Source organism: Halichoerus grypus, chromosome 6, assembly GCF_964656455.1.
Source record: "Halichoerus grypus chromosome 6, mHalGry1.hap1.1, whole genome shotgun sequence".
Lineage (NCBI taxonomy): Eukaryota > Metazoa > Chordata > Mammalia > Carnivora > Phocidae > Halichoerus > Halichoerus grypus.
In genome coordinates, this window is record NC_135717.1 from 128,529,992 (window position 1) to 128,548,244 (window position 18,253).

At 41.7% G+C, this 18,253-nt stretch overlaps 1 protein-coding gene across 3 annotated transcripts in view; it reads left to right on the forward strand.

Annotated features, from left to right (window-relative positions):
- TBC1D30 (TBC1 domain family member 30) overlaps positions 1–18,253 on the forward strand; it is a 79,418-nt gene that overhangs the window by 36,011 nt on the left and 25,154 nt on the right. The window contains exons 1-6 of one of the 3 annotated variants that reach the window (XM_036094125.2): positions 3,295–3,680; positions 7,357–7,418; positions 7,923–7,988; positions 9,598–9,723; positions 11,998–12,183; positions 16,860–17,028. In XM_036094125.2, the coding sequence (XP_035950018.1) occupies positions 3,509–3,680; positions 7,357–7,418; positions 7,923–7,988; positions 9,598–9,723; positions 11,998–12,183; positions 16,860–17,028 (781 nt within the window). In that variant the 5' untranslated portion in view covers positions 3,295–3,508. Of the gene's footprint in view, positions 1–3,294; positions 3,681–3,945; positions 4,098–7,356; positions 7,419–7,922; positions 7,989–9,597; positions 9,724–11,997; positions 12,184–16,859; positions 17,029–18,253 lie in introns of those variants that run through there. The other 2 variants (XM_078076226.1, XM_036094119.2) reach the window with 2 other exon arrangements.

An 18,253-nucleotide genomic window follows, 5' to 3' on the forward strand; every position in this document is an offset into this window, starting at 1 on the left:
CTGATGAAGGATAGATTTTTGTACCTGAGCTTAGTGTAAAATGTTGGGAAATCTAAGCCAAGCTGTAAATCATGACCAGGTTAAACAATGAGTTCATCTTCTCAAGTGACGAGGCAGAGTATAGCCTTTTCAAAGCACTTTTCCTCTGGTGGGGCAGGCGTGACTGAGTAGCTTATATATCCCGTCTGAGCCAGGTTTACTTTTGCAGATTAATAATCTCATTGTAACAGATTCTTATATATGAAATGTATATTTCATGCTTAGAGTTGTGTCAATTCTGACATTGTCCTCAAATTCTGGGCTACTTCACAAAGCCCAGAAGTTACTGATTACCAAATAAGTATGCCAGAGTCATAGGAATGACTTCTTTTCTAGCTCTTTCAGAGTCTCATTAGGAATGCAATTAAAAAATATTCAATGCTTTTCAATCAATAGCAGCCATTGTTTTTGATGCTCAAAATTTTCCATCTTTGGCCAATAGTAGCCTATTCATGTGGCTCTTATGTCCTTTTGACATGACCCCATTAGTCTTGGAGCACTTCCTTATTTCCTTAGCTCATCAAAATGGTTCAGGCTCATCTTACACTTTTTTCTGGCTCAGACCTAGAATCAGTCACACTTCGAAGGAGCCCTGGTTCTTTTTAGCAGGGAATGGTTTTTGGAGACCACAACCTGGGTGCTGCAGGTATTCATTGCTGTTGGGTTATCCTTAGTTCTAAACCTACTTAGTGGGTATACAGTTGACCCTTGAACAACATGGGTTTGAACTGCATGGGTCCATTTATAAGTGGATTTTTTTTTGAGAAGTACGTAAATACATTTTCTCTTCTGTATGATTAAGATTTTTTCTCTAGCTTTATTGTAAGAATACATATATAATACATATAACATACCAAAGTGTTTTTTTATTTTTTTATTTTTAAGTACCATCTACATCCAGTGTGGGGCTCAGACTCACTACACTGAGATCAAGAGTCACATGCTCTACCAACTGAGCCAGCCAGGTGCCCCAAAAGTTTGCATAGCAATTAATTTTTTTAAAGATTTTATTTATTTATTTATTTTAGAGAGCGTATGGGCTGGGGGAGGAGTAGAGGGGGAGAAGGAGAGAGAATCTGAAGCAGACTCTGGGCTGAGCATGGACCCCAACACTGCCTAGCAGATCCCAAGACCTCAAGATCATACCTGAGCCAAAACCAAGAGTCCCCGCTCAACCGACTGAGCCACCCAAGCACTTCAGGAATTAATTTTTTTTTAAAGTAAGCTCTATACTCAACATGGAACTCAGGACCAAGAGTCGCATACTCTACGAACTGAGCCAGCCAGGTGCCCCATCCAAATATGAGTTAATTGACTATGTTACTGGTAAGGGTTCTGGTGAATAGTAGGCTATTAGTAAGGTTTTTGGAAGGTCAAAATTTATTTGCAAATTTTCCACTGTGGGAGGGGAGGGGGGAAGGTTTACACCCCTAACTCCCCTTTGTTCCTTGTTCAAGGATCAACTGTGTATGTATTTTTGAAAAAAAAAAAAAAAGAGGGCACCTGGGTGGCTCAGTCCATTAAGCGGCTGCATTTGGCTCAGGTCATGATCTCAGGGTCCTGGGATCAAGCCTCTCCACTCCCCCCTCACCCAGGGCTCCCTGCTCAGCAGGGAGTCTTCTTCTCCCTCTCCTCCGCCTTCTCCTAGATAGTGCCCCTATCCCCACTTGTGCTCTCTTTCTCTCAAATAAATAAATAAAATCTTAAAAAAAAAGAAAATAAAAGACATTTGACAATGTCTGGAGACATGAAAAAAAAGAAAAAAGAGATGAGTTCATACCAGTATTTCCAATTTAAATATAATATTGCAGGATTTAAAAAACCTTAACTTCTTTGTTACACTTGTATTTTTGTCACACTGAAAAGATCTTGGTTCCTTTTGACGTTAACATAATTATTTGCTTCATCCTGTAGTGTACGTAAGAATTAAAAAAATCAGTATCATAACAATAATGCTACTTATTGACATTTAAGATTTCTTTGCAGCTCTATTTGCCCTTAGGATATAATCACCATTGATGTACAGTCATAATACTGTAATTTAAAGCAACTTCTTAATTTTTTTCTGTATTTTTGTGTTATCAACAAGATACTCAGGTTCATTTGTTTTTCATTTTTCTTTTTATTAATATGTTATTCCAGAGTCAAAACTATATAAGGCACATCCAGAAGACCTCTCAGTTTTCCATTCCTCTTTCTTCCACACTGTTCCCTCCCATATACTTTTTAGTTTTGATTTATCCCTGTAGTGTGCCTTTTCTTTTCTTTTTTTTTTTTTTTAAAGATTTTATTTATTTATTTGACAGAGAGAGACACAGTGAGAGCAGGATCACAAGCAGGGGGAGAGGGAGAGGGAGAAACAGGCCTCCCACGGAGCAGGGAGCCCGATGCGGGGCTCGATCCCAGGACCCTGGGATCATGACCTGAGCCGAAGGCAGACGCTTAACGACTGAGCCACCCAGGCGCCCCGAGTGCCTTTTCTAAATATTAGCAAATACAAATGTCTGTTTCCTTCCACATCCTTTCCTTCCTTATTCCTCATTCATTTTTATGATTAATATTCGATTGGTTAATGTCATAGTTTAAGAATGACTTTTTTTTTTTTTTTAAACAGTAATGATAGTTAATGGTTCTAAACTACTTAAGTCTCCGGCTGGAGAGATGAGGAAGCACTTTAAAAAAACACTGCTTTTAAATGTGAACACTTTTTTTCTTGAAGTCTTATTCTTCCAAGAGAAACAACCAGTATTATTATTTTTTTCGTGTTTTCCATGCCTCTCTGAGCTGCTACGAAAGAGTTTAACTCAATTTGGGATGAAGCTTGTGCTTCACCATCTGCCAGCTTCTCTGCCACGCTTCAGATTCGTCCTTCGGTCTGCTAACTGTCCCTTCTGACGCTGTTTGGTTAGGTGGGCACTTGCATCTCTCTGATGTTCTGCACGTGAGACTCCCCCCCCCCCCCCCGCCTCCCCAGCCCCTCCCAGATCTTGGGAAAAGCACAGAAATCTCCCGCTGCTTCTGGTCCCCGGGCGCAGTTGTTCACCCGGCCGCTCTCCAGTTCCCAGGCTCCGGGGGTTCCAGGCTCCGCCGCTCTGCCACGCCGGGGCGCAGGTGGCAGGAGCCCGCCGGGCGCTGGGGAGCTAGGGCCGCCCCGCCTGCGCACAGTGATGCCGGGATTGGGGGCGGGAGTACCGCCTTCGTCTCCCGCGCGCTCGCTCGCTCCCGCCCTCTTCCCCGCCCCAAGCCCACTCCTGCCTCAGCCGTGCAGGCTCCGCAGTGCAGATGCCTGCCGACCGCCCCGCGCTCGGCGGCTCCAGCGGTACCCCCGACCGCCGGCCGCACATTCGCTGCTCCGGAGGGGCCCTCGACTAAGTGGACTCGCCAAGTCCGGCACGAGAAGCGGCTACGCCGGCGGGGCAGCGGGGACCCAGGCGGACGGTGGCCGCGCCGGAGCCCGGGGCGCTCTCGAATGCGGCAGGACAAGCTGACCGGCTCCCTGAGGCGCGGAGGGAGATGCCTGAAGCGGCAGGGTGGCGGCGGCGGCGGCGGCGGAGGCGTGGGCACCATCCTGAGCAATGTGCTCAAAAAGCGCAGCTGCATTTCTCGGACCGCGCCCCGGCTGCTCTGCACCCTGGAGCCGGGTGAGGACCCGGGGCTGCAGATGGGGCACTGGAAAGTAGCGTGGCGCCCGGAGCTGGTGTCTCTGCCTCAGCTGGACTCCGCCTAGGCCGGGGAGCGCTCGCGGGCCGCTCGGTGCGGGGTACCGCGGCTCCGCGCAGGCGGGGCTGAGTCGGTCTGGGAGGGAAGAGAGCGGACGAAGGCCTGGGCGCGGGCAGCGGCCTCCCAAGGCTGGGAGGACCCGCTGCCGCCGGCTCCTGCCGGAGGGTCCCGACCCCGCGGCCTGTGCGTGGTCTAGCCCTGTTTGTGCCAGGAGCCACTGACGAGCGGTGCGCTCGGCCTTGTGCGCGTGGTGTGGCAGTGCGGGCGGCTACCCAGGCCACCAGAGGCCGCGCAACCAATTGTGCTGCGGGCTCACAGGAAGCCAGATCTTGAAAGAGGTGTGTGAGGTGGAGAAAGGCACAGGTTTGATACTTGGGGACGGAGGGGAAGGCAGCGGCTGCGAAGGAAAAATCGGGTGCATTTTCCTGAGGGTCTGTGCGGCGTGCCAGGGTCAGCTCGCCTGGAGCCTCTTAATTTGTGTGTCCGTGTGGGGAGCGGGTAGGAAACACTCTTGCAAGTAGAGGTTCTTTCTTAGAGCCAAAGTCCTTGCGTGCTAGGCTAGGCCCTTTATGCCGCTAGCTTGTGTTTACACATCCCTTCTTCTCTAGGCTGCATAACTCCGCGTCTGCTCCACCACCCAGCATCCGTCCCTGGGGTTTTATGGGCCCGGCTCTGGCGCGGGCGCCTGGGCAGAGAGCTTTCTGGCAAGGGGTGGCCGCAGAGGGAGCCGGCTGCACTCTCATCGGTGCTTAGCGCCGCTCGCTTGTCCCCAGCGTGGCACCAGCGGGGTTCCAGGCGAGTTTGTCCTTCTCCAGCCCCTGCCTCCCAGCGCCATCGGGGACCTGCTATCCTGAGGCTGCTGGAGAGAATCTGACAAGGCGCGGAACCGTAAAGGGTGGAACGCGTGACTGCCTTTACGAACCTTGTGGTTTCTTTGTTTTTCTCCCCAAGGAAGTGTCTAATTGCAGAGACTGTAGTATTTATTCACCATCTTCCTTTACCCTTAAAAAAGTCTCCTTCCCACGTTAAAAGTGTTTTGTATTTCTGAATCCGGAACAGCCGTGACTAGCAGATGAAACATAAACCTTCTCCCCTCCCTTAGTTAGAAGAAAAGAGGAGAAAATGACCTGATTTCAGCAATCGCATGCAGGTGGTGAATGATCAATTCCAGTTAAATCCTGTGACTCATTTTAGATCATGAGAAAATAGTTTAGACTAACCCCAGCCGGTTTTCAGCACCGGATGCCCAGCAGGTGCTCTGAAAAGGCCAAGGGAGCATATTCGGTCATACAGACAGGGAATCCAGAGCTTTTAGGTCAGTTGAAATAAGTCAGCGCGGGACCGAATTCTCTTGCCTTTGTTACAATAAAGCAAAAGTCATGACGATATGCTCCTCCGTTCAGCACCCCGCATCTGGACAGCAGCCTTACAACAAAGTGTTTCTCATAGTGCCTTAAATCATTCGCTCCAGCTGGAGGCAATCATGTGGCCATTGTGTCATTGCTCTGCACTGAGGCAGGACTTCATTTAAACCATCTCAGATGAGAATTTGCAGGGGTGCTTGATATACCCTTGGGGAAGGAAATCTAATCTATTTAGGCAGAATATGCTTGTGGCCCTGAAGCCTTGAAAAGACATATCAGGGCATTGATTGGATGCCTGGGATTCTGTACCACAGCTTGACTTTAGAAATCTAGGACCCAACTCTTGTATTCATAGTACTCTTCCAGGACTCCCAAGAAGGGCATCTGCATACTGTCATGGGCTTGGGCAAATCATACACATCTCTTTCCAGCTTCTTGACTCCATATATATATGTTTTTAAAAAGGACAAGTCTACTTTATTATTGTAATTTTAAATTCTGAAGATCGTTTCTATCTACATACCAACTCCCAAGCAGTGGAAGTTGTGGGGAGGGTTTCAGTATGCCTACTCTGCAATCAACATCTTAGAAGCAAACATATTGTCATAATTAACAATCATAAATTGTAAAACTGAAATGCTATTAATAATGTTTGGTATATCTTGATCCTTGAACTTTTAAGCAATAAGTCTTTAAAAAAGTGACCTGAAATATGATTTAATTGATTTTGAGATTATAGAAAAAGAACATATAACATTTTCAGATTTGATTATATTATTTTAATAAAATTTACATGGGAATAAAAATTGTCATGTAATTTCACTTCAGGAACAACGGCACATACTTCTAACATGGGATTCTGAATAAAAGCCCAATATGAATATAGCATATAGTCTTTATATTATAAACACATTGTCTTGATATATTCTCCTATTTCTTTTCTTTTCTTTTTTTTTTTTTTTTAAGATTTTATTTATTTGACAAAGAAAGAGACAGCCAGAGAGGGAACACAAGCAGGGTGGAGCAGGAGAGGGAGAAGCAGGCTTCCCGCTGAGCAGGGAGCCCGATGCGGGGCTCGATGCGGGGCTCGATCCCAGGACCCTGGGATCATGACCTGAGCTGAAGGCAGATGCTTAACAACTGAGCCACCCAGGCGCCCCTCTCTATTTATTTTCTTCTCTTCCTTAGATTTGGGATTGGAATCAAAGAAGTTTATTTAAAGTTGTAGACAACTTGGAATTAGAGCTCAGTTATATTTTTAGCTTGTAGTCTATGATTAAACACACCAACTGTTTTATCTTCAATGAGCAAGTGTATCATGACAGAATTTTAAGATAACATGAAAATCTCCAAATAAGATAGTTAACGTGGATTATTCCACAAGTGAGAAGACAGTGATATTATTTTTTTCCTTTTTTTCTTCATTTCTTTATTATGTTAATCACCATATATCATTAGTTTTTGATGTAGTGTGACAGTGATATTATTTTTATAACTTTTAATATTTCACTGAAGTTTCCTTCATAGACTTAGTCCATGCAAATGTCTTAGAAAACAAATTCTGTAAGTAGAGAATTCTCTTCCTAAGTTTCATAAATATTAATTATACTCTGCTGGGTCATTAATAGTTAAACATCACAACAATCTACTGAGATACATATTATCTTCATTTTAAAGATAAAGAATTGAGGGGCACCTGGGTGGCTCAGTCGGTTAAGCCACCGACTCTTGGTCTCGGCTCAGGTCATGATCTTAGGGTCCTGAGATCCAGCCCCGCCTGGGCTCTGCTCTGGGCATGGAGCCTATGTAAGAGTCTCTCCCTCTCCCTCTGCCCCCTGCCCCCCCATGTCCTCTCTGTCTCTCAAAAAAGAAAAAAAAGAATTGAGACTGAGACAAGTTAAATAATTTGTTTGACACTAGGAACCAAAGTTGAGTGGGGGATCTGAGTGACTCCAAGTCTGTGGTGTCATGTTTTTGGCTTTTTTACACTACTCCAGACCACTGTGGAAGCCACCATTCTATGTGATAAGCTCTATTCTAGTGGCCCCGGGATATTTTTCTATTTTAGAAATCAGTATTATTACCTTTTATTTTAGCAAAATTGACTAAAATTTAGTAAAAATATGTTTTAAAATTTTATGATGATTCAGTAGAATCACGCTAATTTTTACTTTTATTTTTGATCTAACTTGTTATTTTCTTCCAAAATAACAGTTATATATTTTTCTTTTAGGAGTTGACACAAAGTTGAAGTTCACTCTTGAGCCATCTTTAGGTCAAAATGGTTTTCAGCAGGTAACTATTTTTGGTTTTTGAAAATACTCTTATTTGGGGGTATCTACAAGGTACACTAAGATATATTCTCAAAGTAGGACAATTAGTGTATACTTTGACACATAAGGTGAGTCCATTTTAAAAATTATAGATAAATTAACTTACGAGCCTACAAGTGGCCTGGGTTTATACCTGCAACAAAAAATTTTGTACTTGCTATTAATGGTGCAAGTGTGAAAAAAAATTTAAAAAACCGAATATCTATTATTTTGAATCTGTAATACATGTTTTTGTTTCTGAACTAGAGCTTCCCAGCCATTGTGTGTGCACATGGGTCCCAGGTGTATTGAGTGCCTAAGGCTGGAGTTGGGCAGCCCTTGGAGCCTGGCTGAAAGAAGCTCTGTTTACCTCAGTGTGCTGTACAAATTTTATCATACTCTCTGGATGTCAAAATAGGAAAAAGGTTGAAAAGTGCTTATCCAGGTCAATATTATCACTTTGCCAATGTTTCTTCTGTGTTCCTAGTGGTATGATGCTCTCAAGGCAGTTGCCAGACTATCAACAGGAATACCAAAGGAATGGAGGAGAAAGGTAAGGAGGATTCAGAGGGCTAAAATACAAAAGGATCAGCACTCTGTTCCTCTTTAAAATGTCTGAAATGTCCAAAAGAATATTCTAGATTTAGTAATTTGGAAGCTGTCTCTCTTCATTATTAATTCATTTAATAAGCATTTATTGATTATCGATTCTGTGCCAGGTACTGTTCCAGGTACTGAGGATACAGGAGTGGGAGGATAAAAAAACAGACCAAGGTTTTTGTCCTCATGGAGTTTACAATGAGTACAGTATAAAGTATGTCAGATGGTGATAAGTGCCATGCATAAAAATAAAGCAGAGAAAGAAATGAGGAGAGCCGGGTGGGGGTGGGGGAATGGAGGTAAGGAGGTGGAATTTTAAATAGCAAGGTGACATTTGAATGGGGCCCTGATGAAGGTGAGCAGCTGGAGAGGCAGCTACCTGGGGGAAGAGCACTCCAAACAGAGGAAACACCCTCTAGTGAGAGCATCTCAGGAGTGTGCAAGCAAAAGCAAGAGGCCGGGGTGACTGAAGCACAGTGAACAAAAGGGAAAGCAATTGGAGAGAGGGTCATAGAGGTAAAGGTGATGGGAGTAAGGGGATGGCAGATCATGTAGACCTTATAGGCCATAGTAGGACCTTTGCCCAGTCTGAGATGGGAAGCATTGGGAAGTTTTGAGCTGGGGAGTAACATGATAAAACTTATGTTTTAAATGGGCCTCTCTGGCTTGATAATATGATGGACAAGGGCAGAAGCAGGGAGATCAATGGAAGACTTGGGATAATTCAGGTAAGAGGGGAATCAGGGTTGCAGTAGTGGAGATGGAGAAAAGGGGTCATAGTCTAGATATATTTTGAAGGCTGAGTTGACATGGATTCCTGTTAGATTGAATATAAGGTATGCGATTCTGATGCTTGGGGGAAAAATCTGGCTGGGGATATTGATCAGTGTTATTCCTGCTAAAGTATGTTCAAATGCTAAATCTCGAAATGCTTTCTTAGTATATTAATTTATAAACCTAGTCTTAATACCCCTAGAATTTGAACATTGGGCATTCCTAAAAATATACATTAAAAATCTTACAGAAATAGCTTTTCAGGATAAAGTAATCAAAGGAATAAAAATATCCAGTGACTCTTCTAAAAAAGTTATTCATTATGGGACCCCATCTGTCAGTTTTGTGTGTGTGATAGAGATTGAAGGATGATTTAAAGGCAGAGTCTGCTTCATGGTGAAAAAAGACCCATTCTCCATGAATTTCCAAGTAGAGAGAGCAATTCTGAGCCAAATATAACAAGCTCAGAAGATAATATAGCTAATCCAGTGAACTGAAATGAGAGTTGAAAATTTTTTTTGTCTTAACAATATCCCTAATGGCTGAATCATTGCTTGGTGCATAGTAGGAACTCAACAAATATTAATGGAAAGAATAAATGAAAGACCCTAATTGGTGCAATTCAGTATAGCAGACATTTCAATGAAAAGTTGATTTCTACTTGTGGACTCTATTTGGTCTAGGATCAGTTCCCATTTTCTTGTTAGATGCAATAACTATTTTTTAACAAAGAAAGGTGAAATTATATATTTTACGTTAGCATTCTCCTTTATCTCTTAATATTTTAGGTTTGGTTGACCTTGGCAGATCATTATTTGCACAGTATAGCTATTGACTGGGACAAAACCATGCGCTTCACTTTCAATGAAAGGAGTAATCCTGATGATGACTCGATGGGAATTCAGATAGTCAAGGTAAGGCCCCTGAGTTTGGCCTGTTGTCCTGACTTAAAAGGAGGTTTCTAGGAGCCAGATGTTCCCTGGACAGAGGATCAAACCTTATGGTCTGAATGTCCGTATATTTTCTACTTTCTTATTCCATTAGTTCACAGCCTTTTAATGAGAACTTTGACTATGTCTTGTTTTCATAAATTTGCATGTTGGCAGTAAGAAGAAAATGTTCCTATTCATATTCTATTTATTTATCTTGCTCACTTGATAGGAGATTGATTCTTTAGCATGGGTCAGTGCTGTTAGCTGGATTTTTACATAAAAGTTACAGGTTGGGAAATTTAAAGTTAAGTATATTTCATATTAGAATAATTGGGTTCTTATTAGGGTCTTTGATAATTTCTTAACTGCCAATTTATGAAGATAGATTGATGGGTCTACTTAAAACCAGATGGTCAAGGGTTCAAGCCAGCTGTCGCGGCAGCTGTGATTTGCCTACTGGGATTATTACAATTGATGAGGGCCTGTTGCCAAAAGCCAAGGTTGCTGATTCAATTTGATCCCACTCTTGTTCTCTTACATAAGCCTCTAGCACATGGCTTTTGATTTTATATGAGTTCATTACACTGTAACGCTAGGCTGGGGTTTTAAAACGGAAGTTGTCTCTCATAAATTTTGGCCACCAAAATTTGGTTAAGGTTTTGACAGATTTGAAGATACTTTTTCCATGAAGAAGTACTAACTGAAAGGAGATACTTTGTGACCTAACTTGGTCCGTTTCAGACAAATATTAAAAACAATGATGAAATTCTATTTTGTATGTTTTAAAAGCCTGGGCACTGTCCATATTTCAGCTGTTTATTTGGGATTTCAGAATATTTCTCAGAGATGAAGTATTCCATATTTGAAATATTTTCTCTCTGTTTAAGTTGTGAGTTAAAGCGGTATACATTTTATAACAATCATGTTAAGAGCATCTTTCATTTTTCTCATTGAAGTGAATGCTGTGTCAGTAAAATGACATTAGCTCCTGAAAATCATAGTCTCTGCTTAGTTATTAAATTATATATATTGCCCTCATTAAATATTAAAGTGCAAGAGATGTTTCTGTATTTTTTACACAAATTTATAAAACAATTTGGATAGATTTTTCTGTCTTGGACAGAATGATTTTCCTGTCTCTCTACAGTACAGATTGCATTTTTGCTTTTTTTTTTTTTTTTTTTTTTTTACATATTGCCGGTTTATTTCTTTGATCCAGTTTGACACCATCAACATTAACTGATTCCTGAACTGATATGATATGTACTCAATGGCAATTTTTCTTTCAATTCTTCTGGTCCGCACAGAGGAGGCTCTTTGTAGGTGCCTTCCTAACAACAGCTCATAGCTGGAATTTACATTTTTACCATACCATTTAGATGCAGTGCTAAGGATTTAAAATAAATGCTGGCAACTGGAGACCTTTTTTTCCCCTTCCCTCTGTCATTCACCTGCATGTACCTCGGGATACCTAACTGATCCAGGGTGAGTGTTGCTAGTAAGGTAACACAGCACAAAGAAGCCTATCGTTCTTTCCAAGATGATGAAAGTATTTAGGGAGATTTGCAGTTAATAACCTCTCGTTTGAAAGATAATTAGTGCTGTCTCTTTAAAAATGTCTTTTCAGTAGCTCACTGGAAATGATGGGTTCTTATTGTCACTGTTTGCCTTGACATCACATCACCTTCAGACCCGTGATATGAATCCTAGGCCCAGACTGGCTGGAATCTGGATGGTTTCTCCTTAATATTATTTAGAGTTTTGATAGCTGGATATTACATTGTGTTTCAGAGAAAGGAATAATGTTAGTATCTACCCTACATGTGTTGAAATGACTCTTGTTTTATCTGAGACATAGTATTAAACTGTCAATTTATATAGAACTATAATGTAATTTTTGTTAATTCTGAGTCATTTTTGTATTAATTCTGGAAACACTTTAAATTTTAACAGAAAATTATAAAGAAGTTCAGAAAATTTGCCTGACTGAAATTCCCCTTGACAATGTTCAAGTCTACTAATCTCAATAAAACTGGAAAAAAAAAATGTATCTTAGCATATTAGAAAACATTAGGAAAAAGAAAATTCAAAAAATTGTTTTTGCCCATGTGTATAGGGTACATAAACATTTTTAAAAACTAAAATCCATGCTGATAATCTGATTCTGTTTAATGCTGAGGCAGAGTTATAATTAAAGTCATTTTTTGGAGAGAATATAAGGAGCCATTTAAAAAAAATATTGTTTGCCTTCTTCAGGACCTTCACCGCACAGGCTGCAGTTCTTACTGTGGCCAGGAGGCTGAGCAGGACAGGGTTGTGTTAAAACGGGTCCTGTTGGCCTATGCCCGATGGAACAAGAGTGTTGGGTACTGCCAAGGCTTTAACATCCTGGCCGCTCTAATTCTGGAAGTAGTGGAAGGCAATGAAGGGGATGCACTGAAAGTGAGTATGAGGCTCTGAAGAGAGCAGTTGAAATTCTTCTGAGAGTGAAATACTGGAACTGTAATTCCTCTTTCTTGATGTCCCACCCCCTTCCAAGGTGTTTGCTGTACCTTTGTAATGACCCACGTTACAGCATTTCCCCCACGTTAAAGCCAGGTCAAGTGACGGACTCATGTAGCTGCCAGATGTGAGGAGAATGATTATGTTTTTGGCCCCATTTATAAAGCATCACATTTTTAAAGCAAGTTGAATACTAATTGTGTTAATTATGCATGGCTTGTAACGAATTAGCTACTTAAAATAGCAAACATGGTTTACCTCACAGTTTCTTTGAGTCAGGAATCTGGGTGCACCTTAGCTGGCTCAAAGTCCTATCGTTGTGGCACCCAAACTGTTGGCTGGGTCTGCAGCCTCATCTGAAGGCTCAGTTGGGGACAGCATTTACTTCCAAGTTCATGTGGTTGTTGGCAAGACTTAATTCCTCACACGTGGCTGGACCAAGGTCCTAAGTTCCTGGCTGGCTGTTGGCTGGAGACCTTTTTTAGTTCTTTGCCATGTCTCCATCTTACAACAAGGTGGCTGGCATCCCTCAGAGTGAGTAAGAGAGTAAAAGAGAGTGAGCAAGGTAGGAGAGATTAAGTTGCAGATTTGTGACCTAATCAGAAGTTACATTCCATCATTTTTGCCATATTCTGTTCATTAGAAGCCAGTCACTAGGTCCAGCTCTTACTCAAGGGGAAGGGCTTGTATAAGGATGTGACTACCAAGAGGCGGAAGTCACAGGGTGTCATGTTAGAAGCTGCCTACTCCACAAGTTATGTTTAATTCTGGTTGGATCTTCTTATTGGGTTGCTTTACTATTTCATAGACAGGGGGAGGTATGGAGGAGGTAAGCTGAGAGTGCATGTATATGATGGAAGGTATTTGCATGGAGAAAGGTTATGGAAGTGGATTATATTTTATTATCTTTTAATCTTTGATGCCTGGAAGCTTTATTAGTAAAAACATTCTGGAAACACTTTGAGATGGGTTACAAGCAATTTAAGCTTATAAATTGGAATGTGAGTCCGTGAGTCACCAGAAATAATCTTTATGAGAAATGAAGCATTTCACATGCACAGGATGGCTACTTCCTTATGAGTTTGGGGCAATATGGGGTTGCTAATTCATATTTGAACCCTCAAACTGCTGTTGGTTGCAATGCTTTGTGATGGGTGGGATGGTATTGATTGGTATTCAAGAGCCTCCCCCAACCCCAGCCTTATGTTTGATTGTGGTAAATACCTTAGTGATAGTCCCAGTCACTGACTAATGTCATACGGAAAAACAAATGTTCCTCCTGGTTTCATGTGCATCATGGTGGAATTAATTATAAACCCAGCCTGACCTAGTCTAAATCTGTATTCACCCTTTCCTTTTTTCCATTCCTGTACTTAAGGAAAACAGCCCTGAAACTACTTGTTCATCAAATAAAGTGGGGGAGGGGGAGCCAGTGACAAATCAAATACATGAGTTTAAAACATTTTTTATTAAGCCTTTTTTTTACTCAGTCTATCAGCTTTAGTCGATTTTTTCTTTTCAGATGTAATTTCTGTGACTATAAAATGAGAACTGTTGAAAAGTTGGAATAAGCAATTCGGGTTAGGAGTGAGGTGGAGAGATCTGGGGGAGGGGACATACATGCCAATCAAATCATGAAAGAAACCCCTGAGAAACTAAAAATTCACATAAAAAAGATAGATGAGATAAAGCTGAGGAACTGAATATTTATATTCTACTTCTAAGAAAATGAACTCTGTGAAATGAAATGACATCATCGTCATTTCGGAATCTTGTGGTTAGACATTGAATATGCAGAGGAAGATTGGATTCATGAAGAATCACTTCAGATGCAAAGGAAAATATCGGGGGTCAATGTTTTTCAGCAGCTGTTTTTCCCCCTGCAAGTTTTAAATATTAGGCAAATATATAATTTATTTGAGAAGTAGGTAAACCATTTTGTGTGCTTTTTAGCACTTATTGTTTTTTTCTTAGTAACTGTTTTAAACTATTTGTTAAAACATTGAGGCTCCATTATTTACTTTTAGAAAAAATACATAATTTTTTTTAGAGCAGTTTCAGGTTCACAGCAAAATTGAGAGGAAGGTACAGAGATTTTCCATATGCCTCCTGCCCGCACACATGTACAGCTTCCCCCACTATCAACATCCCCCACCAAAGGTACATTTGTTACATTCCATGAACCTATATCAACATGTCGTAATCACCTAAAGTGCATAGTTTACATTAGGATTCACCCTTGGTGTTGTACATTCTGTGGGTTAGACAAATGTTTAGTGACATGTCTTTATCGTTATAATATTCATACAGAGTGTGTTTACTACCCTAACAATCCTCTGTGCTCTGCCTGGTCATCCCCCCTGCCCTTCCACCCTGGCAAACACTGATCTTTTTGCCATCTCTACAGTCTTGCCCTATCCAGAATGTCACATAATGGTTGGAATCATATAGTATGTAGCCTTTTCAGATTGGCTTCTTTCACTTTGTAGTATGCATTTAAGGTTCCTTCCTGTCTTTTCATGGCTTGGTGGCTCATTTATTTTTAGTGCTGAATAATACTCCATTGTCTGGATGTGCATAGTTTGTTTATCCATTCACCTACCGAGGGACATCTCTGTTGCTTCCAAGTTTTGGCAAATATGAATAAAGCTGCTATGAACATCTGTGCACAGGTTTTTGTGTGGACGTGAGTTATCAGCTTCTTTGGGTAAATACCAATGAGTGTGATCGCTGGTTGATATGGTAAGAGTATATTTAGTTTTGTAAGAAACCACCAAACTGTCTCCCATAGTGGCTGTACAGTTTTGCATTCCCCCCAGCAATGTGTAAGAGTTCCTGTTGCTCCACATCCTTGTCAGCTTTTGGGGTTGTGAACATTCCAGATTTTGGCCATTCTAATAGTTGTGTGCTGTGGTATCTCATTTTAATTTGAATTTCCCTGATGACATATGATGTGAAGGATCTTTTCATATACTTATATCCCATCTGAATACATCTTTGGCCAAGTACCTGTTAAAGTGGCCCATTTTTAGTCACATTATTTTACCTTGAGTTTTAAGAATTCTTTGTGTATTTTGGATAACAGTCTTTTATCAGCTATGTCTTTCACAAATATTTTCTCCCAGTCTGTGGCTTGCCCTCTCATTCCCTTGACATTGTCTTTAACAAAACCGAAGTTTTTAATTTTGAAGTCTAGCTTACCAGTGATTTCTTTCATGGATCGTATCCTTGCTGTTGCATCTAAGAAGTCATCACCATTCCCAGGGTCATCTAGGCTTTGTTACCTTCTGAGAGATTTACAGTTTTGCACTTTACATTTAGGTCTGCGATCTCTTTTGAGTGAATTTTTTTTTGTGTGAAAGGTGTAAGGTTTGTGTCTAGATTTATTTTTTGGCATGTGGATGTCCAATTGTTCCAGCACCATTTGTTGAAGAGACTATTTTTGCCCTATTGCCATTATTTATCCTCTTTTTTTTTTTTAAGATCTAATGTGTGGTCTTCAAAATATATTAGTGGGTGGAGTGACATACCTAACATTACACTCAGGACCTCCTTTCTCTACACAGATGGAATATACTGTACTCCTTTTATTGCTAAGCTCCACCTGCCAAGTCTTGTAATAAAGGTCTCAGAGGGACCCTCTCAAGAGTACGGCCCAGCCCTTATTGACTTAGTCAAAACAATGGCCCTAAAAAGTAGAAATTACAAGCCAGAGATGAGGGAAAGATGGGCCCTTGTCAGGTCTGGGAGATAATTTTCTTGGAAAATAGAGTTTTGTGTTAGACTGAAAATTAAAATGTGAGACCATCATATAGGGCCAGCTATGATTTTATTCTTAATTTTGTTTTTCCTGTGCTCTGGGGAGGGAGTGGTCTTCTAGGGAGGGAGGAACACAGCAGAGGATATGAGCTGACAGGGGAAGGACCAGAGATTGACATATAGAATTCTTGTGTTTTGCTGGGTCATTCTTGTGGTTCTTGACCTCTTAACAAAGGTAACACAAATTAAAAAAGTAAGAATGAAAGTAGTAATTTGAAGAACTTGTGAGACAATCTTACGAAAGAAATCCAGATTTTGAAAGTACCGTGTGTTCAAACAAAACCCTTATTGCATTCACCTGGGAGAGGAAAGTGGATCAAAAGCCGCTCCCAGTTCTATTAACTGGGTTATTCTAAGTGCATCTCGAGACTTGCTTTCGTTGGGGGGGTTTATGATGGTTCAGCTCTTGGTTTTCATAAGAAGGTTGTGAAACTGCTGACGTCAGGGAGCCAGTGTTGGGATTCCCGCTGGCTGCTGATGGGGCATGTGCTTCATCACTTCTGAGTGAGGCTGAGGGTTTGCTAGCACAGCTCCTTAGGGGCTGAACTCAGATCTAGTGGCTCATCTAGAAACTTTAGACAGCAGTGGACTATGGGTCTGAGTTACTTTAATAATTATGCCACTCACTCCTTACCTGGCATGGAGATGAGCCTTGAAAGTCCAGAACATTCGGTATTGACACATTGGAAGGATGGTGTGCTTTGGCTAACTGCATTTTTGAATATGTTCCTTCTATTTAGTACATGTGGGGATCCCAGTTTTTAGGAAGCAATCTTACTCTTTATCTTTTTCTTCAGATTATGATTTACCTTATTGATAAGGTACTCCCTGAAAGCTATTTTGTCAATAATCTCCGGGCTTTGTCTGTGGATATGGCTGTCTTCAGAGATCTCTTGAGACTGAAGCTCCCCGAATTATCTCAGCACCTGGATACTCTTCAGAGAACTGCAAACAAGGAAAGTGGAGGTAGTGATGATTCAGTGCTGTTACACCTTTGAAAATATTTTACTTCCCTGATTCCACAGTACACCTGAGCCTAAACCTTGAGCGGAAATACTTGTTTTCAGGTATTTCTGTTAATGAGCATTTGGTGCAATGAAATAGGTGGCTAGAGAACAAAAACACAACTGAAAAACATCATAGGGCCACATGTTGAACCTCCGAGTGGTCCTGGTTGGGAAGTCCATCAAGAACCGAATACTTTACCAGTACCGGATTGACACCTAAAATGATATAGTGCACTCTGGATGAAGAGTGGAATCCATGTCTTACCATCTAGTTAAACTGCTCTCAGCTGGTACCAACCCACAGGAGTTCTTTAAAGCTGAGCAACAGTACAGTTTCGCACAGACTGTGGTTTTCCCTGAACCATGGAGCCTGTGGAGAGAGGAATACACATCTTCCTTAAGTTCTAGGAGATAAACCAACAGTCTTTCGGATTAAAATGTTCAGTGCTCCTTTTATCTATCCATGGTAAGGGTATTTAGATTTACTGGAGATGGATGGCTTAGCTCTTTCTGGAGAAGGGCTCCCCGGGACCTCCAGGTAGCTTCGGAGCCCTGGGTTGAGGCAGGGATGGAGACTCTGCTCTGCAAGCGACCCCAAGTCGCTGCTTTCTGGTGGGCATCGCCCAGCCTGCTGAAGCGCCCGAGCTCACAGCTGTGGTTGTACCCACTGCCTGCACTTGCCTGGCTAGGTGCAGGGTACCAGGAAGAATAATGAAGTCTGTTGTGTTTCCTGTAAATGCTTGCCAGTTCCCCACCCGTGCATTTAAATCTGGGAAAATATGAAAGGATGTGAGGACCTAATCGGTAATTATAGGACCCTGGAAATTTTAGTGACGCTTGGGTGTCTGTCAGCATTTCCTTCTCAGCCATTTGAATCTCCTTTACTTTGGTTGCGCAGTGTCATTGTGCACCTGTGGGGATTTCATAATGCGTCCAGATACACTGCCTGTCCCATGTCAGACATGCTTTCCTGGGCTCCACTTTTTCCTCCAAATGTCCTGCACTTGCCCATAAGCACTGCCCTCAGATTCTAAGTCTCTGAACAACAATGCTCCTTTGTTCTTGAGGAAGAGGAGAGAAAATGAGTGCAGGAGAATAGAGCTCTTTTGGCTTATCCTTGGGTAAATGCGTAGTCTAATTCAGAGGGAGGATCAGTTTAAATATCTACATTTTTATGTTTCATA